At 41.6% G+C, this 21512-nt stretch overlaps 1 protein-coding gene across 1 annotated transcript; it reads right to left on the minus strand.

Moving 5' to 3' along the window:
* Nucleotides 1-371: 371 nt before the first annotated feature.
* On the minus strand, nucleotides 372-20693 carry leng8 (leukocyte receptor cluster member 8). Its single transcript, XM_003225869.4, has 15 exons — nucleotides 20112-20693; nucleotides 15289-15466; nucleotides 14680-14781; nucleotides 14089-14202; nucleotides 13105-13384; nucleotides 12255-12414; nucleotides 10478-10663; nucleotides 9505-9822; nucleotides 8764-8892; nucleotides 8273-8561; nucleotides 7735-7836; nucleotides 6355-6423; nucleotides 5328-5457; nucleotides 4462-4669; nucleotides 372-2117 (listed from the first exon to the last, which is right to left on the minus strand). The coding sequence occupies exons 1-15, from the start codon at nucleotides 20147-20149 to the stop codon at nucleotides 1955-1957; spliced, it is 2466 nt and encodes an 821-aa protein (XP_003225917.1). The 5' UTR covers nucleotides 20150-20693; the 3' UTR covers nucleotides 372-1954.
* Nucleotides 20694-21512: the final 819 nt, after the last annotated feature.

Below are 21512 nucleotides of genomic sequence, written 5' to 3' on the forward strand. Positions count from 1 at the left end.
GGTGGAAGTGACTGGGAACTGCCCAAAAAAGGATAAAGGTTTCCCAGTTGAGCTACAAGTTGGCAAAGGAAATATGTACTTCTTCCTCCCAAATCATCCCTACTATAAGAAGTTTCGAAAGAGTCAGGAGGGGGAGAAAGATGTGAGCCATAAAGTGGCAGCAACAATACAGTGACAGCAATAAGGAGAAAAATCCTGCAAGCAAAACAATGTAAGCAAAAGCAGACCAGCTTTTCCCTCCCTTTTAGGAATCCAGAACAACACACCTTGCCATTTCTTTGCAGCATGTTAGCCTCTGTGGTGTTCGACCACATGAGCAATAAAACCAAGTAAGCCCTTTTCATCAACAAATGATTTCATCAACAAATGACTTTTCTTTGTTTCATTTTTTGAAAAATCTTTTAATCAAATGGAAAAAAAACTCAGAGGTTTCTGAAAAGGAAAAAGGAATCTTTGAAAAATCCAGCCCAAGCCAAAATATCCCAAAATTACACATGTTCAAAAAACAAAAACAAGAAAGAAAGCAGGAATTAAGAGCGAAGGAGGAAGGAGAAAGAAGGGAAGGGATTATGAGAAGCTAAAGAGACTAAGGGCAGGAAGGAAAGGGAGAGAAAGGAAAAGAAGACAACCGGACAATCTTCCAAAGCTTTAAAACAAAAACTGAAACAATGTGACGGAAGGGGGTGAAAATGGGGTGGTGCATTTTCTGGTTTACCTGTGTAGAACTGAGGACAGAGGGAGGAAAAATAAATAAATTAAACTTAGCATGACAACTCCAGAATACAATAGCAAAGGGAAAGGTTGCAAAGATCATCTTGTGTGTTGCTCTGATTCAACAGCTGTCGCTTATTGCCTTGACGTGCTTCTTTGCTGCACGCTGCCACATCCACACAGGGTCGGATTAGAAAGTCTTTTACATTCTCTGCTGCATAGGAAAAAGTCTTTGAACTGGTAGGAAGGGCATGAAGGCAGCTTTTGTTTTGCTCTTCCTCCTCGGCTGGCTTTTTGTTGGGCTGGAGAGGTGGGCATCTCTCTCAGGCTTTTTTCGGAACCAGGCCGTAGCTCGGAAGAGGAAAAAACTGAGACAGCGTTAGTTTTTGAGGAGCACAATGGAGAACACAAAATGCACATAAACACAACCTGGATTTTTCATCTTCAGAGAAAACCATCTGTTAAAATGCATCATTATAAAAGTAGAAAATTACGTGTGTTTTTTCTCCTTTAGAAACAACAGTTTTTCTAGCATTATTTACAACTTGGTGCTTCTGTACAAAATCACATTCCATATTTACACAAAAGGAACCATTTGTTCTCATATACCACTGCTTTCTCAGAGGTTTCCCAGTTGGAATCTAGATGAAAGTATGGCTCTGGAAGGATACTGGTGTCGGTTTCGGGGAATAAATACCAAGATAAACGGGGTCCCCTGTAGCTTAGGAAGAATATTCTGGATCCCTGAATACTGTTATGGGGATGAAGGGATGGTAACACAAGTAGAGCTGTTAAATCTGCATCTCTCAAGGATTTGTTTTACAGATCTCTTTTTGCTCAACCCTTCATTTTGGCAATTTCTGACCAGCAGATGACAGAAGGGCGGTTGTTGCTATGTTCTCTCATGCATCTTGACACAATCAGAAGAAAAACCACCACCACGGAAGTGTGAGAATTACACACCTCCCTATCCCACTGCTGGCAAAAAATGAAATACAACTGTTAAACCGAATTCTCAGCTCTTCTCCATCTCTGGCGGTCCTAGATGCCATCCGATGTCCATGGATCTTACCCTCTTCTATCCGTGTGCGGTGTGGACAGCGGGAGAGGTGGTAGAGCTAGGCTCCAGAACGCCCATGGCAGGTAACTCAATTTGGTGTTATATACATATATACACACAGAAACACTCATATATATATATGTACATGTTAAAATAGGGCAGGGCAGGGGGAAATTTATGCTTTCAGAAATTGGCCAGGACTGCCAAGCTCTGCTTGCAGTCAATCTTGGTGGCGTCGGGGCTAGTATACACAAGGGAGAGAGCTGCGAGGAAGGCCTGGCACTCCTCCTCGCTCTCGAAGGCCAGCTCTGACACAACGTAGGACACAGGAAGCACCGGGCGGAAACTGAGGGAGATAAAAAAAGACACTGGTGAATAGGAAAAGGCAGTAAATGGAAGACAGGCTAAAATCTCAAGCAGAATTCTGCTCGTAGTACAACACTTGATGAAAATTATGACAACCAAATAAACCTTTAGGTACGATGCCCTAGGTCCTCATGGTTGTTAGGGAGAATTTTGAAGGGGGTGTGTTCATATGGGTTGTGCTCTAAAGGAGATCTTTAATTTGCAGAAGGAGAGCACATCCACCTATTCCCAAAGGCAGAGGCACGGGCCACTGTTATTCGGAAGCATTCTAAGAAGCCAGCCAATTTTTCCTTCTCTCCTCATTTACACTTGCTGAAAGGAAGGCAATGAATGTTGATCTCAACAGGGTTGAGAAACATTTAGTTGGCAAATACCATATTTCTTCAAATATAATGTACCATCAAATGTAAGGTGTACCCCAATGTTGAAGATCTGCATTACAAAAAAAGGATTGGGTTGTTGTTTTTCCGGGCTGTATAGCCATGTTCCAGAAGCATTCTCTCCTGACATTTCGCCCACATCTATGGCAGGTATATACTTCACAACCTCAGAGGATGCCTGCTATAGATGTGGCTGAAACGTCAGGAGAGAATGCTTCTGGAATATGGCCATACAGCCCGGAAAACATATAACAACCCTGTGATTCTGGCCATGAAAGCCTTTGACAACACAAAAAAGGATTTGCTGTTGATTATAATACAAAGTGGTGGCGGCCATAAGCCTAGAGGGAAGGTACACCCCTCCATCAGACCTGGTAGAAAGCCAGTAGTGTTGACAAAAAGCCTGGTGGAAAACACACCCCTCCGTCTGGTCTTCCTACCAGGCTTTTCACAGCTACCGCTGCCTCTCCCTCCTCTGTCACCTTGCGCAACAGGCGCATGACTCCAAAGTGGCATTGAATCTAATGCTCATCTCAATTTTAGCAATGTGATTTAGCCAAAAAAGGTGAGTGTTAGAAAAAGTAAATGAGTAACTGCTTCCTAAAAGGCTCATCAAATATTAGCTTCCCCAACACTTGCCAACCCTGCTTGCAGCATAACCAAGTAGCTGTGTCTGGTTTCATACCTAATTAAACAGAGAAAGGGAGGGCAGAATTGTCCAGATAGCTTTTAAAAAGACAGCATCTTAAGGATGAAGCGGGAGCTCCCCCAAAGTCTGTCAATGCTGAGAAAGGACGTGCCTTTGGAACAAGCGGGAGAAGTAACTCACCCTGAGATACTCTTTTTGATTGACAGCGAATCAACTTTCTGTTGTTCTAATTTTAAAGAGTGACCACATGACAGACAAGGATTTGGGATAGGGTTCAGGAAGACAACACTAGAAGTATCCGATATACCTAGTCATTGGAGTTTACAATCCTTTTTACAATAAAACGTCTCTCAATAAATGTTCCACTATCTTGCCAATCACTTGTGATAGTTTGCTTATTTTTACTCACTATCCTCACCCAAATACCAAAATTCCTTGTAAGCTTTCAGATTCACACATACAGCACCTAGATTTCATAAAAAGCACTTAATGTCACACCAGCTCTTCCTCAACTTATTGAGCTTGCGATGTGTGTGTGAATGCACTAAAAACACAAGAGACAGGAAATCCCTAGATACAGAAAACTACCATGTTCTTTAAAGTAGGGCTGGGAAACCTTTGGCTTTCCAGATGTTTTGCATGATGATTCCGACAATCTCTTACCATGGATCACATTGGCTAGGCCAAAAGTACTGGATGGGAAAAGGACCCTATCTCTGACTTAACTGTGGAATAAATTGGATGTATAGTCAAAGTACATCTTAGCACGAACGCATTATCATACTACCCTACTTTCAGTGAAATATGCATGGAGAACACCATCTATATCAAGATACAAATCAACACACACATTCCACTGAAAAAGGTAGTGGAAATATGGCAACCGATTATCGATTATCCATCCATTTCCTTTTGCTTGTTTCTCCTTTTGCTAATGTCTCATACAGCCCAATTAAAACTTCAACAGTGTAAATCAGTTCTTCTTTATCAAAAACCTCCTGCATGAAGATCTACATGGCACTCTTAAGTGAATCTCAACACCTCTGGCAGGCTTTCAACCTGGCACTGGTGTACAATCATACCTATCTCAAATCCACAAAAGCCATGACAGCCTGAGCTGAAGACTGCAACTCTACTTACCTGCAAAGAATATGGCACTTTGAACTAAGACTACATAAAAACACAACCTTCTTCTACCTACAGGTTACTCTAGTCAGCCTCTTTGCCGCAAGGAGGCAAGTGCGAGGCCTCTCCCCATCCCTCACCCCGGGGATGCCTGGTTCAGCCTCACATACGTTTTGATCATGGCTTTGAGGGCGGTTTTCCTCTCTCGTTCAGCAAACTTGTCGATGAGATAGCCGGACATGCAGGGTGCCTGGCGATACAGGCAGAAAAACCGGTGGTAATTGGAGAGGGCCCAGGCAGCTCGCAAGGCAAGTGCATGTGCCACACAGGGGTCTGTTTTCAACTCCTTTGTCAAGTATGCTAGCTCTGTGGTGATATCTGCAGGGGAGAGAAAGAAGCATCACCGAAACTGTTCTCATATGGCAGTCCTATGACTTGCTTATTCTCACTGCCCATTGGGTTAGGCTTAACTATGGAAGTCAAGCGCTGAAATCTACAAACATAAGTCTGCTTTATCCTGGTTTATCAACAAGACCAACTTCAATCCATGGGCCTTATCACACTAGAGCTTAAAGAGTAGACAGAGTATAAATCCCATCTAAAATCATGTCTCCTGCAGAATTCTGGGGTTTGTTGTTTTGGGAGGGGGCTTTAAGTTGATAAGACCCAGAATTCTGCAGTAGGCAGCCACAGGGATGCATACTCTTACCATAATCTTTCAGCTCAAGTATGATAAAGCCCGATGAATAAGACATGAAGTTACACCTTCTTCTCCTTCCTACTAGGAGTGCATCTACAGTTTGGAGTATTTTGAAAGCAAGATTAAAATATTTTTAGTGGAGAAAGTTCTATCCTTTGCTAGAGCAGCCTCTGAGAAGGAAATACATGACCTGGGAGCCTAGCCTGTGTAACTGCATCAAAGAGGCAAATACTTTAATATTGATAAAGTCTAGAATTATAAACCAGTATTGAAGAAACCTTGATATATTAGCACACATCTATAGGCACTTCATATTCTTCAAATTCCACCACTTACCCCCTGAGTTCTTGGTGAAAATATAGTAAAGGATGCGGTAAGCTGTGAATTCTCCCACATTCCCAGGCAGGTTCTCTGCATAAAGAGACTTCAGCTGTGTCTGGCATTGATTGAACTCCTCATGATCACCCTACAGAAGACAAAAGTTTGCTATGGGAGTGATTCACTTGAAGCCAGATAAAACTTGACATTCCTCCCCCAGCGCTCTTCTTTCTTCTAGAGTTCCCACAAACATGGATAACCCATGAACATAACAAATACAAATGCTTCTCTCTCTCTCTTTTTTTACTTAAGAGAACACTACTCTAGGAATGTCTAGGTCATCCACGGCAATTTTATAGCCAACTTCCACCAGAAATCAATTTATTTTTTCAGTTGCATACAGGGCAGCAACAGAGATGGTAGTACAGTAATTCACTAATAATGAAATCCATGAACGCTTACCTAGCAAATGTGGTGAACTGTATTTGGAGAACGGGATGTAGAGGAAATAGAAACGAACCAGCAAATGATGACTTGCATCTACAGGACACACAATGTGTCCAAAAAAGGTATTGGCTCATTCCTAAAGCGTTTTAGTTGTCAGCCATAGAAAATCCAATCTTTTCCTTACAAACAAATTGGAAATGAGCTTCTTCATTTTCAGAATATGTGAGTAAATAGGAAAGGCTGCTCCCAACTTTTCCAGTACTGAGAAGGACAACTAAAAGGTTTTTTTTGTCAATGATCTGAAGGCATGTCCTGAAGTAGGTTTTCAGAAGCTAAGCTGTTCTGAGACCATTGAGGAAGCAAATACATGCTGCTTTGAGTTTTATCATGGCAGTAACACAGGAAGTGAAAGGAATTCTTTTTTTTACTACACTGGCTTTATTACACCTATGCCCCAACCCTTTGGCCAAGGAGATCAACTAACAGAGTTATCTTCAAAACCCTGTGATAAAGAAATTGACTGCTTAAGGTTACCAACTGGCTGATTAGGGAGTGAAACCTGGAGGGCCCCAGAACTACACGCTGTATTGGGCCTTACCTTCTCCAGTGCTATTCTGGCATGGGTTTCATACACTTCTACAGTGAATTCGGCACGGATTCCCTGAACCTAAACAGGATAGGGAAGAATGTTACAACGAAGCCAAAGAAATTTGAATCTTCATGTATTCATTCTGCTTCAATGTGGGTGAATTTCCACTTGCTTTTCCACAGAGGAAGCTTGATTATACACAGTTAAGCCAAGTATAAATCCTGACATGTGTGGAGAATCTTTATAGCTGTCCGCTGTTCAAAGGACAGTCTGGCAGAATAAGGGCATAATGGTGTTCTAATATACTAAATGATGTAAGTAAGAAAGAGTCTGAAAGTGAAAATATTCAGAAAATATGACTGAAAGATATTTTATAAGACCTGGAAATAACTAACTTTTTGGGAAATGGAATTTGATAGAGCTCCTTCAAATCATGACTCTTTTTCCAATTGCCATTGACCAACAATTCATTAAAACTGCAAGATGACAATTTTAGGCTCTATTACTGGACTAACTTTTGTTAAAGACACTTGGAACAGTGGAAACACCATTACCAATATATGCCCTAGCTAGATAAACATTCCCACCAGTTACAAGGGGGGAAAACACAGTGCTCTGTCTTACTTCTGGGACCTCCAGAGTGACATGTAGTGTCAACTCTGACCACTACAGAAGTATTCAAATAATAAAACTGCTTTCTTTTTAATGCTTAATAACAGGAAGGAAATTGCATCACTAGATGATGGAGGACATGAATGAGTTGCTAATAACAGTGGTCCCACCCATGTTATGTCAAAGTTACATGTTATATAATGTTATGTGTCAGCAGCTCACAGCAAAGGGTAAATGGCAGCCATAATGACACCAGAGCTAAAATCATAGGAATAGGAAAATTATAGCATTTTTTTTCTATTGCACAACTAAGTACAGAGCTGGGGGGCCATTCTAACAGAGGGAACTATGTACAAAAGCAATTTTCAGTTTGCAATTATTTCCATGACCAGCAAAGAAAAAGTACATTTCTCTCACCATTCATCTGCTCTGCATAGTTTATTCTGCTTCTTTAGCAGTCTAGTGAAACAATCCTGCTAGACCAATAGGCCTTCCCTGGTTACCAGAAATTCTGTTTCTGTCTATTCCACTTGAAATCTCACTGCTATCACTGGCTAAAAATGCCAAACTCTGTGCCAAAATTTCATGCTTTGTGCTGTAATGAGAAGACTTCTTCTTCCAGATAGTTCAAAGGTATCAACACATTTCTCCTCAAACCCAAATAACTAACAATTACAGACTTTATTGGCAAGTAAGTTCAATACTAAGCCTACTTGACCTGCCACAGTCACAGCAATCTTTGCTGACTCCTGCCGTTCAGTGACTGAACTTGCTCACCGTGAGATCTTGCCGGATGGATTTCATCTGCTCACAAGCATAGGCATAATCTTGCTTCTCTTTCCAGTGTGATTTCACCATAGTCAATGATTTTTTAAGCACCTAGTAGGGACAATTTAGAGATACTTGGTCAGAGTCAAATAAGGTTTAAGGTAACTTAATAAATGGTAGCTTAATAAATGAGGGACAAAGGAAGCTTTAGTTTATTGAAAACAACCACAGGACAGACTACAATCAATGTATTGGCTGGATAGAAGTCATGAGGTATAAAAGTCAAATTCTGGTTCATTTCCTGGTTTGAAAAAAAGCATGCATGTTTTTAGCTGCAGAGACTCAAAATATATATATATATGGTCTGCGAGCCACACTTTTCCCACCTTTGGTTTAAGGTGTTAAACCTGTGGCCCTCCAGATATTTGGGCCTCCAACTTCTAGAAGAGCTTTAGCCATCTTTTCCAATGACCAGGGAATCTGGGAGCTGAAGTTCAAAACATTTGGAAGGCCACAAGTTTGACATCAATGGTTTAAGGGTACTCACCGAGAGAGGCCGGACAGTAGAAGGGTCAGGTGCACATGTAAGGCGCAAGTAATGTTTAGTTATTTCCTGGCAGGTGCCCACTATCTTTAGCTCATTCCAGTCAAACCCATCAGAACCAGTGGTGTCAAGGTTGTTGATCTGCAAAATAAGGGGTTCCAGACGCAGCTTTTTAGAGTGGGCACCATGCTGGAAACGGGCTGCTCGTCGCTCTTTTTTGAACTCCTTCTCTGGATCTTCATAGTCCATTGTGTTACGCTTTCGGTTGCGCTTGGATGGTCCCTGATCATGCCTGAAAGAGAGAGAAGAGAAAGGGAGAAAGAAAATCATTGAGGGAAAGAAGGGTCACTAGAATGAAAGTTACTTATTACATGAAGTTCCCTTGAAAAGCAGACAGAACGTAGCACTTTCCCAGTTGGCTCCTATTCTAGTTGCCTTTCAGTCATTGTTCTGTGGTTCACACCTCAGTTTCAGGCAATTCTCAACCAATTTACCTCTTTCCACGCTGGGCTCTCATTCGGCCTCTATCCATGTGGCCCCCACGGCCCCGATTCTTCTGGTTATTTCTGCGACTAACCAAGCGACAGTCATTGCCCGAAAACGAACTATCTGTATCCGAATCACTATTTAAGGGAAAGAAAAGAAAAAAACAATTTCCACTTAACTCTAGCACTCAAAAAATTGCCATGTAGTGTAAACAATCAACAGTGCTCAAACATTAAAAGCTGTTGTTGCAAAACAACAAAAATAAAGCAAAAGCAGAAAGTAACAAAACCCAACTCTAGTTGGTCACACTGTTTGTGCTGAAGAGACTGGGATTTTAAAAGTGTGAATTTTATAAGAAGAACAAGGTGAAAATGGGTTAAAGAGGGGAGGACCGAATGAAAAGCTAAGGAGATAGTGTTGCTAGGCACAGGGCAAAAGAAATGTGTCTTCTGTGGGAGAGATCAGAATGACCAGGAAGAGATGGGAGAGGGAAAACCAGAGATATTTGGGCACTGAGTCTCAACAGTGCAAAGCAGAATCACAGAATGCAATTTGGTTTTTTAAGACCTACCTTGTAATTATTTGTTTCAAAATGAAGCTTCAACACCATGAAGATTTAATGCACAGCTCCTGTCTTCTTTTCTCACATGCATACTCATGAGTAGTCCTTACTAATTCAACATGAAACCAAATAAAGCCTGAAATACCCATCCCATGCCTATTCTACTGTTGCTTCCAGAGAGCCTTACCTCCGTCGGAAATGCCGGCTGGGGGACCGTGATGAGGACCGTGACCTGGAACGTGAATCAACACTTGAGGATGAGCTGTTCTCCTTCATGAAGACATTGCGGTTTCCAAACTTGGTGGGAAAACCATTGCCACGAGCCCGACCAGTCCCAGCTCCACCAGCAGCACCACCCCCTCGCTGGGGCTGAGAGCTGCCACCACTCCGTTGCTGCTGTTGGGAAAGGGTGGACTGCATAGAGGCACGTGGAGAGTGGAGGGAAGACACTTCCCAATGCTGTTGTTTCTTCTTTGGGCTTTCAGCCATGTTGTCCCGGCCTAGACTGCAGAGACAGAAAAATCAAACTGTCAAGTTCACTGATGTTAGCAAGCCTCCCTTACTTTTGTTCAGCTTCAATAATCACTACTATTATTTTAATAGTCAAAAGTAATAGCAAATTATTTATTTGCAAAAATTTGTCTCAAAGAACATCAGTTATGGAAAAAAAAAACAGAAATTTTGGACACCAACATCCTGCGTTCAAAACTCTTTAGCTCAGAATCCAATGCTAGGCAATATGACACCCTACCATCCTACACCATCACCCCATTCAGGATGCTTACATACTCATACCTATACCAAATAAAGAATAAAAAGAATGACTGTACAGCAACTGGAGCACAGATGGGAAATGTGGGCCTCTGCAGGTGTTTTGGGATTGGGTTTTCTATCAATCCTAGACAGCATGACTAATGGTGAGGGCGAGATGGGAGTTGCAGTCTATCATTATCCAGATAGCACATATGCCCCATCTCTAAGTTGGACTGTTGGACCAAGATTGAGGGAATCAAGTTTCAAATCTCTACTCAGCTACTGAATTTACTGGGTAACTTTTATCTGTTCATAATCTCGCTCTGCCTAATCCTACTTTAAAGGATCACTTGAAGATATAATGGAGCAGAGGTACATGAATCTACAGCTTTTGGTCCTGTAGTTACCCTGGGAGTGGCTCTCTGCTCCAGTCAATTGTGTAGGCTGTGCCATCCTGCAACCTGGCCTGCAGAACTTCCTTCAGCAGCTTCTCAGTACGGTCTTTGTCCTCTTCAGACTCACAGGCTGTGAAACAGCGCTGAACATACTCCTTCATATCTTGTGGCCAATCTTCTGGCTTACCTGTTGATGGACTAAAGAAAAAAAAAGGTTTAAAACTCCAAGGCCTATCTAATGAATAATCTGCATCAAGACCCTTCTCGCTTAAAAAAACAACAACCTTCAAGCACACATTGGAAGCATTTGCTGTGTTTGGGGAGATAATAAGCAGGAGTTCCATGAGTTCAATCCCCTGCTTACCCCTGAATACAGTAGAGTCTCGCGTAACCCACCTTCGTTTATCCAACATTCTGTATTATCCAACAGAGTCTGCCTTTCACTAATCAATGTTTTTATAGTCAAGGTTTTCAATACATTGTGATGTTTTGGTGATAAATTCATAAATACAGTAATTACTACATAACATTACAGTGTATTGAACTGCTTTTTCTGTCGATTTGTTGTAAAACCTGACCTTTGGGTGCTTAATTTGTAAAATCATAACATAATTTGATGTTTAATAGGCTTTTCCTTAATCCCTGCTTATTATCCAACATTTTCACTTATCCAACGTTCTGCTGGCCCATTTATGTTGGATAAGCAAGACTCTACTGTATATACAAACAAGGAGCTTTCTTGAAAACACCGAGAAAGGAAGATTCAACTATATTGACAGATAACTGTTCTGTGTCAGAATTCTTGCTTTGAAACTCAATATAACTAGCTTTTCTACCACTACTTCTTATCTCTATAGACAAGCTGCCTGAGGGCTGGATCTTCCCAATGACATCTGACACTAGCCTAAGGAAGGAGGTTCAATCTGCAAACTAAACATTCACACAGCTCCATACTAGACAATGTTATAGAGCTGTGGTTCTCAATTTCTGGTCCTCCAGGTCAACTGTCAGGAATTCTGGGAGCTGAAGCCGAAAATACCTGGAATACCAAAGGCTGGGAAACACTGTTCTATAATGTTCAGGAATAAACAAAAGGGCTTTTGAGCTGTCCTTTCATTGAGCACCAGGTGGTGTTTGCTAGTTGCATGAAAAACCTAGGCACTCTTCCTGGCTCTTGTCGATTCCCTGTGCCCTTCTGCCATCAATTATTCATGCAGCACCCTCTGTAAACAAATGCTAGCCACATCTCCGGAACTCCCTTTTTTAGTCCCCAATGGCTCCTTGTGGCACCTAGGCTCATGGGAACAATTGTGACCATGATCCTCCCTCATTCAATCTGTTTTAGGTTGAGGAAGAGCCTTAAAAACACACACACAAAAACAGTTGAGACCTGATTTCGAACAGACTTCTCCAATGCACAAAATGGGCAGAGCAGCAGTGAAATTTCTCCCTTCCATCTAAGGGGCCATTTGTGTGTGTGTGTGTGTGTGTGTATAATAATAAAGGTTTTCCCTTGACATTAAGTCGTCATGTCCGACTCAGGGAGTTGGTGCTCATCTCCATTTTTAAGCTGAAGAGCCGGCATTGTCCATAGACATCTCCATGGTCATGTGGCTGGCATGACTGCATGAAGCAATTCTGATAGGGAAAGTACAAGTGTGTGGTTCTACAAGGCCTCACAGGGGGATAATGTCCCTAGCCTAAAGAGTCCAGTAGTTAAACAGTCAAGACATAATACTATAGTGACAGCAGGGGTAGCAACACAGAGAGATAAGGAGGTTGAGAGCACCTGTGATTGTGGCGCTTTTCATTATTCTGCTGGGAACCAAAGTTGCCATGCTGCTGCTGCTGCTGCTGCTGCTGCTGCTCTGAACTGTTGAAGTTCTGGTTTGTAACCACAAAAGGGCGTTTGGGCAGGTTGAACTTCAGCCCACCAGTCCCAGGTGCTTCTGTTTGAAACAAGAAGTGAGTTGCAGTGACTTTTCAAAAAATAATAGCTATCTGGCTACACAAAAGGAAATTCCTTTTGTTTTTATGGTCAAAGATACGCACCATCAAAGAAAAACGCCGTCGTATTTCTGATTCAGTTTGTTAACTGCAATCCAAGGGTCTCCATTATAAATACAATCCTGTAATCTGTTATTGAAATAGTGGCATCATATGGGGTTGCTAAAACTACAGAAATACTCTCTGAGAATGTAGTCAATATTCAGTCACTCAGGACTGGGAAAGCCAAATAAAAGAATTAAAGAGTCATTAAAAAAAACTGCTGTTCCCTATCCCAGGCCATAACTAGATGGCTCTACTCATGTCCATAATTATATTTAAGGACACTACTGGTGACCATAGTGATCAAGGAAAATTTTTCTAAGATGCTTTGTCTTCAATCTTTAGAGCAAACTCCAGATAAATTATCAAGTTAAATCTCATTTTAATCTCCTGGCAGAAAAAGGCTGCTGCAAATAGGTTTTTTGCAAACTCAATTATTTCACTACAACTGGCATAAAGAGCTATGGAACCTTCTAGTTCCATACCAACCCCTTCCTCAATGATAACCGTAATAAACAGTGTTAATGAATTTTAACTTTTCTTCTATAAGAACAGTAATGTGCCTCTTCCTCTATCCTCCAGAAACTCACGCTTCATGCGGTTCCAAAGCTGCTGTCCCTTTTTGGGTTTTGGCGAGTCCTGGTAGGAATGTTGCTGCTGGTTGTAGGAGGCACTGGACTGGTTTTGTTGGGAATGCATTCCTCCAGGAGGTCCACCTTGCTGCTGCCCCCCAGAGCCCATGGGGTGATTGTTATGCTGAGAAGGATGGCCTGGATGTTGAATAGGAGATTGTGGTGGATTGGTTTGTTGCATTTGTTGCTGCTGGCTCTGATATGACATCCCTGTATCTTCCATGCCAGGGACTGGAGGCTGGGAGAAACACAAAAGATTGTGATCACTGTTATCTCTACAAGCACATTGTTGAACAGAAAATATTAAAAGGTAAGGGTTAGAGCTTTTGCAATATGTAGTTTTCCAAAGACTGCTAGAGTCTTGACAAATGGCCATAGTGACTAGTTTAGAGTCCAGTATTAGGAGAGGGGATAACATACTGACCACTCTGAATTCAAAAGCCCCGTCCTGTTTCTAAAAATTTAGAACAAGTGTTTCTGCTCTCTATCTCTCAGAACACATGGAAAACGTTAGAATCCAACACATATTTCGGTTAGCCTCCAGACACTGAGGCTTATTTCTATGTTCTGAGTCTGAATTAACGGGGAAATCAATAAATGACATAACTAAACTATGTAGTGTGATCCACAACTGACTTCTCTCATCAAATTTACTACGATGGTTGCACACCCAGGCCCCATAAGTTAGATAATAGTGGAATTAGAGATGGATGAGTTCAGATATGTGAAATGGAAACGAGAAAACAAAGTTAGTTGATTACTCTGATCATCTTTAATTCTTTCTCAAAGACTCTCTGTAATCTATCAAGACTTTTTCATCTAAGCAGCAATACTGGGGATTTCTGAAAGTTTTGTTAGAATTGGGATGTATGTTTCCTTTTTACTTAACACAGAAGAAAAAACCAGCTGCAGGACAAATTAATACAAGCTAGGCAACATTACCTGGTTCATGCTCCCTTGGTGCTGTCCAGGAACTGGTGGCTGTTGATGTGTTGTCGATGAGTAAGAGCCGGGAACACCATATTGTCCAGGAGAACCATACCCAGGGTAGACATTCTGTGGTGAGGGAAAGCCAGATTATTGGAGATATTTAACAGACTAGACACTTTACAAGTAGGAATGGTTATCTTTTCAGTCCCTTTAAAGTTACAATGCAGAGTAAATCTTATTTCCCTGTATATTCCTAACACACACTCTTACATTTTGTTTGACAAGTTCCAAACCAAATTGCCATCCAAAGTACGATCCATCTACTCCAATGTTTTACAAAGTCCTTCTTATTTTATATTTTGCAGGTATAATCTGGAGCTATGTGCTTTTAACTTCCTTGAAGCTGCAATTATACTGTTCATCTCTAGGGACTGTGGAGGGCATCAGTGAAGTCAACCAATGTCAAGGGAGCTACCTCAGCCTTTGAGTTCCTCCCCAAGATACAATTCAAGGTTCTTGCTGCACTTCTACAGGTTTCCAGTTTAGGCATAAAAGCATGCAATATGGGAGAGTTTAGGAGATCACCTAGTTATTTTTACTTACCATAGGATAATAGTAATTATATGGGTAGAGGTAGTTGTACTGTTGATACCACTGGTAGTATTGTTGTTGCTGCTGCAGGGAATCCCCTTGTTGGGCTGTGTACTATGAGCAAACATAAATGTATGTGACAAAAGGAAGCTCAGAAAGGTATTTCATTTTATTAGAAGAAAAGGGGTCAACTTGGCTCCCATGTCAAAACAGTGAGATGATAAGGAGTCTAGTTTCCTGTCAACAAACTCAGGTTTATCTCCCTTTTCAGAATTACAAACTAACTACAGGAACACAAGAAACCCCACATCCCAATAACATTGACCCCGAAACTCTTGAGAGAATTAAGGCTCCTATCCCTCTAGGCCAGTGGCTCCAAAATCAGGATCTCCAGATATGAAGACTCCTAGAATACCTGGTAGGCACGACCAATGGCCAATGATTTTAGAGTTGTGCTCAAGATCTAGAAACCCACGACAGCAAACACTGCTGTAGACCTAATGTCCAATTACTCCCTCTCAAAGTGCACTCATACGATCAAAGATGAACATACTGCATCTCAAATTACTATCATGCTTTAAGCTACATGAATTTACATGCAAAAGTATCAGACCCCTTTACCTGTGCATTAGCCTGCCCATTGGTGGTAGCTTTACTGTTGCCAGAGGCAGCGGAAGCACTGTTTTTACTAATGCTAGCCAATGCTTGACGGGCCTTCTCCCACTCAGGGTTCTCATGCATTGGGCCGTCCATTCCGTTCTCTCTGCTGTTTCCGTTGCCCAAGTTATACTGGTTTCCCCTGAAATGTGATCAATTAGAAAAGAAGGTTAATGATTCCCAAAATCCAGTCATTTATTTCCACTCATCAGTAATATAACATTTAATTTTCCCAGTACAGTATTTTCAATATTTACGTATCTTCTTCTTTGAGCCATGCCACCTTTCTTTTCAATCTACATGTTTTTTTTGTTCAAAACCATTCAGTGAGTACATAATCACTAGCATCATGCTCATGTGTCAGAATGAGTCCGTTGATTTGCAAGATATTCCGTCATTTTCAAGAACTTTCATATTTGCAAAACCGATTATGGAGATGTGCAAGTTGATTAGCAAAACTACAACAGCTGTTGCCTCACTGAAGGTTTTGGTTTTTGAATAGCGTAAGATAGGTTGCTTCTGTATTTTTAATCAATGTGCCAACCCTTCATTAATTGCTATGTGTGTACAAAGCAAAAAACTATTCGTTTCACAAGGACAAATTTCTGGGAGAATTAGAGAAATGTGAATGAAAATAGCAGAGCTGAAAACAAGAATTTTCAGAGGTTGCTAATTTCTTGATAGGCTGTCTTGGGTTTTGATTATGTGTCAAGTTAACATCTCTAACCAAGAATGAGAAAATTTTGTCAGCTTATTCTATTATTCTGTTATTATACCATTATTCTGATTAATAGAAAAAACTGCCAGGTTCTTGGAATCAGAAAAATCACAGCTGACAATGTTTAACCACTGAATATAGTTTTAATTCTCGATCACCAAAATGCAAGCAAGATAGTTCTAAGCAGCAATTTTACATGGCTCGTTTCATACTTGTTTACACCCCAACACCCCCCTTCTCCTGATCTCTAGTTACTACATTCCCATAACAAATGCCCAGGTGGCCTTATCAGCTGAGTTGCTTTTCTCCCTCTTTCCTCCTCACATTCCATGTCAAGATGACTTATGCAGCCATTATACTCAAGGCCACCAAATGGCATCCTGACAATAACATGAACAAGTCCAACTTCAACACCATCTTGTCATTTAGCAATCAGTGAGCAATTCCAGTAATTTTATTTCCCTGCATACCAGACTATTGCAAAATATATATCTTCTTCCTAGACAATTATTATTATTAATATTATTATTTATTCATTTATATCCCGCATTTCTCCTATGGGTGGGACTCAACGCACCTGAGACCACCATTGTGTATTTGTATTCAATTTTCAGTTGATTTTATAATTGTTAAATGCTTTAAAGGCTCATATACAAAAAGACAGCCTAAAATGGCATTTTAAGTAATTCTATGCTGCCATATGACTAAGTTTTCAGAATTGCTTACATTTAAAAATAAAGTTTATACAAATAAAGCTAAACTGCTTCAATGGTAGAATTTTTGTTACCAAGATTCAAACAAATCGCCTGAACAAAAAATATATCAACAAAACTTATTTTACTTGCCATGTGGCAAGTCGAAATACTTACATATGTTGACTAAAGGAGAGAGGTCTTAAAACAGCATTTATCTCATTTATCTCTCCTGTATTTGGCCTTCATGGTCAAATGTACAAGATCAGCTGGCTTGTGATGTCATCAGCATTATGTCATCACAAGCAGAAATGATGATCTCATCCTGAACAATGTCTCCAAAACGTCTTAGTTTTGGGTCTGTCAGAACAGCCCTGTTCTTTAAACTGGGCAAAATTTCCTTTTCTGTTAACACTCACAGCTTCCTATGGTACAAATGGCAGCAAATTAAGCTAATGCTACAAAAAACTTCATGGAACACAAAACACTCAGCTGATTAACCAATAGAAATGGTTTTAACTCCAACTCGGGGGTGGGGAGAGACTTTGTGGGACCAATATGGGACTTTTCATTCTACATGAAAACCCGTTACATAGTATTTTAAAAAGCAAGTAATCAAGTTAGCACCTCTTCCCAATATCCTAGAAACACCAATTCTAGATCCGAATTTAAAGTAAATAAATGTTCATTTTCAACAGAGAAACTCAACAGAACTCATTTGCCTAGCCCACATTAATCAGCAAAAGCATTCCAGGCATAATAGAGAACATGTTTTGCTGGGTACTAAAAGAGCTGAGTTCAAATTAGGTCAGCCACATTCCTCAATTAGCAGTAACAAAGACAGCAGAGATCTGATTAAGCAAATACATGACTAAGGAAGCAAACCTTAAAGATGACTAAAATTTAACTAATTAGCCAAATTATTTCAAAAACCAACATAACCAGTTTAAACCCCTAAATTCAGTTTTTTTATAACGATCTAGGTAATGATAATCTTCTACTCCTGATTAAACCAGTAAAAAATGACGCTTGTGTTAATCTAACCCAAAAGAACCAGAACAGCTGTGACATGGTGAAAACAATTTTGAATGTAAATTTCATTTCAAAATTGAGCAGCTCTAGCCCACATTTCATTTGGGTAGAAAGCCCCCTCATCAAACATATCAATTTAGGGCAGCCCCCAGCCCTGAACACACATTTCCAGTTTTGGGCTTGAACATTGCCAGTTGTAGCAGGTAAAAAACAGAAGATATTGGACTGCTGTCTGTAGCTCCCTTTCAGAAGCAGCTGGGACCACATTGTTTTATTCTGCCCCACAAAACTGGGGACATCTCTTGGGAGATTCTATTCTGCCTTGGTCAGACCACACCTGGAATACTGTGTCCAATTCTGGGCACCACAGTTGAAGGGAGATGTTGACAAGCTGGAAAGCGTCCAGAGGAGGGCGACTAAAATGATTAAGGGTCTGGAGAACAAGCCCTATGAGGAGCGGCTTAAAGAGCTTGGCATGTTTACCCTGTAGAAGAGAAGGCTGAGAGGAGAAATGATAGCCATGTACAAATACGTGAAGGGAAGTCATAGGGAGGAGGGAGCAAGCTTGTTTTCTGCTGCCCTGCAGACTAGGACACGGAACAATGGCTTCAAACTACAGGAAAGGAGATTCCATCTGAACATCAGGAAGAACTTCCTCACTGTGAGAGCTGTTCGACAGTGGAACTCTCTCCCCAGGGCTGTGGTGGAGGCTCCTTCTTTGGAGGCTTTTAAGCAGAGGCTGTATGGCCATCTGTCGGGGGTGCTTTGAATGCGATTTCCTGCTTCTTGGCAGGGGGTTGGACTGGATGGCCCATGAGGTCTCTTCCAACTCTACTATTCTATGATTCTATGAGATGTATGACTTAAATGTAAGTACTGCATTTACACAGTAGACAAAATGCTGTTGGACCCTACTTTAACTGCCATGGCTCAATGCTATGGAATCGTGGTAGTTTTACAAGGCATATAAAACTATCACTGGCCATACAATCAACCCATGACTTCGTGAAGTTTGGTTGGCTCCTGTAAATTAATGTGTATGTTTTATGTTTTATATTTTGTTTGGTTATATTTTGTTTTGTTTAATTTATTGATATTAAGTTCTAATTTTATGTTTACATGTGGGGTTATTTTGTCAGTATATGTTTGTTTTATTAAGGTATTGAATGTTTGGCATTTTGTTATGTTGGAATCTGCCCTGAATCCCCCTGGGAAGACAGGGCAGAATAAAGTTTTAAAATAAAGTTTTAAATATATTATTATTATTATTATTATTATTATTATTATTATTATTATGTAGCTTTCTCTGCCAAAGAATGCAGATGCCTCCACAAAATTACAAACCCCAGATTCCACAGCAGTGAGCCATGACAGTTCAAGTGGAGTAAAACTGCAATAATTCTACAACAGGCATGGGCAAACTTTGGGCACCCAGGTATTTTGGACTCCAACTCCCACAATTCCTAACAACCTACTGGTGGGCTTTGAATGGTATTTTTTGTATCCATCCAAAAACATGTAATTTGTTTTTTTCAGCATTTGTATTATTTCTAAAGAAATTAGACTAGCCCCTACTCTTCAAGCTTTTCAGGCGAACATGGCTCTTAAGACAGGCCTTTAACCTTGTGTAATCTAGCCTGCTCGAAGACGCATCGATTGTACCACTCCGCACATTGTTATTTGTAGGCTCTACTGCATTTTAGGAAGTTTTATCATTATTTACAATTTTTACTGAGATTTTTCAATTTAAAATTGTAAAAATTGTCAAACTGCAGAAGGGGCAACCAATAATGGGCAACTTGGAAGTCCCTGAACAGACTCAGAAGTGGAATGGGCAGATCAAAAGACAACCTGGCAAAAGGGCACTATCTAGAACAATCTTCCACCTTGTGTGCCTGTGGAGCAGAACAAACAACTCAGCATCTGTATGCTTGCTCAGAATGCCCTGCCTCAGGTACAGAGGAAGAATTGTTGAAAGCTACAGACAATGTGGTCGCTGTCGCCCATTTTTGGTCAAAAATTATTTAGCCCCGTGTTTTCTCTAATTTTATCGATTTTATGCTTATTTATGCAATGCTTTTGATACGAAATTAAAAATACTGGTTTTTATACTTATGTTACGTATGTATAATGGTTTATATTGTTTATATGTGGCACTTGCAGTACTTCTCTAAGCCACCTGGAGACCCTTCTGGGAGATGGTGGCGGGGAATAAATAGTTTATCATTATTATTTGAGTTTCTAAAACTAGAAATAAAGATGCTAATACTGTAGTAATAACCAGTCCCTTCATAACTCGACCACAACCCTCCCCATATGAAATTAAAACAAGCTATCACAATCACCATTCTGGGGGAAGTTGATCGCCGATATTGGCAGCCATCCTCCGTTCGTTGGAAGAGGGGTTTTTCGGCGTCGACAGGCTGCGATACCCAAGGGCTGGGAGGGCTCCGAGCGGCGACCCTCCTCCCGACCCGCCGCTTCCCTTCGGTCTCGTTCCGCAGGAGGCAGAGAGGCCAAACAAAGGAGGTTAACCGAGGCAGAGGTCCATCTCCCTGCAGTGCCGCCTCGAGGGGGAGGGGAAATGCCTCAAGTGTGTGATAAATTCAGCAACCGCCCGCCTCCCGACCCTCTAAACCCACTCTGCTTCCTTCGAGGACCCTTAGCGGCCTACTTACATCCGGGCCTTCTCGCTCCCCTCGCCCACCCCTCTCTTCCCTCCGCCTGTTTTTTTCTCCTTCGGCCTAACAAAACCAAGCCCGCCGCCCCCTCGACTTTAACCCGTTGCTACAAAGGCTTTCAAAGGTGCCAGAGTCCGAAGCAAGACGCTCTGCAGGCCGTCCAAACGAAAGGAAAGTAATAACCTCTCCCGTCGCAAAATGGCGACTGCTGACTCTCCTCCCACCTCGTTCGACAGTCTGGTTCCAGTCAGCAGCTGACTTCCTTCCGGTGGCGTAGAGAGGGGGAAAGGAGCATGCGCGTAGGCGAAGGGCCGTGACGTCACACAGGCTGACGCCACGGTGGCGGGATAGGCTGAAGCGGGGCCAGATTTTGATTGACATATCTATTCAGCCAATAGTCAAAGGCCTAGCCCAGGCATGGGCAAATTTGGGCCTTCCAGCTCTTTTGGACTTCAGCTCCTATCGACTGTTAGGAAGCGTGAGAGGTGAAGTCCAAATTACCTGGAAGGCCCAAGTTTGCCCATGCCTGGGCTAGCCGTATTATGGGACGTCCCACACTCTAGTCTTTTAGGACTCTGGACTTCAGCCCCCAGAATGCCTGCTCATTGGCCAAAGCAGCTGAGGCTTCTGGGAGTTGAAGTCCAAACGCTTGGCGAAGTGAAGTTTGTGAACACAATGCCTTGCAATCGTTGGTTCTCCAAGTGTAGATCATGGGCGGAGGAGTTGCTGTTGTGAACTGGCATTAAACAGCTTTGCCGTCCTCTGGGCCTGCTTGAACTCTACTAAAGCGTCTAATGTATCAGTAATATCCCAGGGACCTAAACAATGTAGTTTTTAATGTGTTGTCGAAGGCTTTCATGGCCGGAATCACTGGGTTGCTGTGAGTTTTCCAGGCTGTAAGGCCATGTTCCAGAAGCATTCTCTCCTGACGTTTCGCCCACATCTATGGCAGGCATCCTCAGAGGTTGTGAGGTCTGTTGGAAACTAGTGGGGTTTATATATCTGTGGAAAGTCCGGGGTGGGAGAAAGAACTCTTGTCCGCTTGGGGCAAGTGTGAATGTTGCA

The sequence above is a fragment of the Anolis carolinensis genome, chromosome 6 (genome assembly GCF_035594765.1).
Source record: "Anolis carolinensis isolate JA03-04 chromosome 6, rAnoCar3.1.pri, whole genome shotgun sequence".
NCBI lineage: Eukaryota > Metazoa > Chordata > Lepidosauria > Squamata > Dactyloidae > Anolis > Anolis carolinensis.

Excerpts from the sequence above, each read along its gene's own strand:
- leng8 (XM_003225869.4), bottom strand. The coding sequence starts at position 20,149 with ATGGCTGCCAATATCGGCGATCAACTTCCCCCAGAATG. Across the intron at positions 15,467-20,111 it reads GATCAACTTCCCCCAGAATG|GGGAAACCAGTATAACTTGG; the intron begins GTGATTGTGATA and ends ATCACATTTCAG. Across the intron at positions 5,458-6,354 it reads CCAGAATAGCACTGGAGAAG|GGTGATCATGAGGAGTTCAA; the intron begins GTAAGGCCCAAT and ends TGTCTTCTGTAG.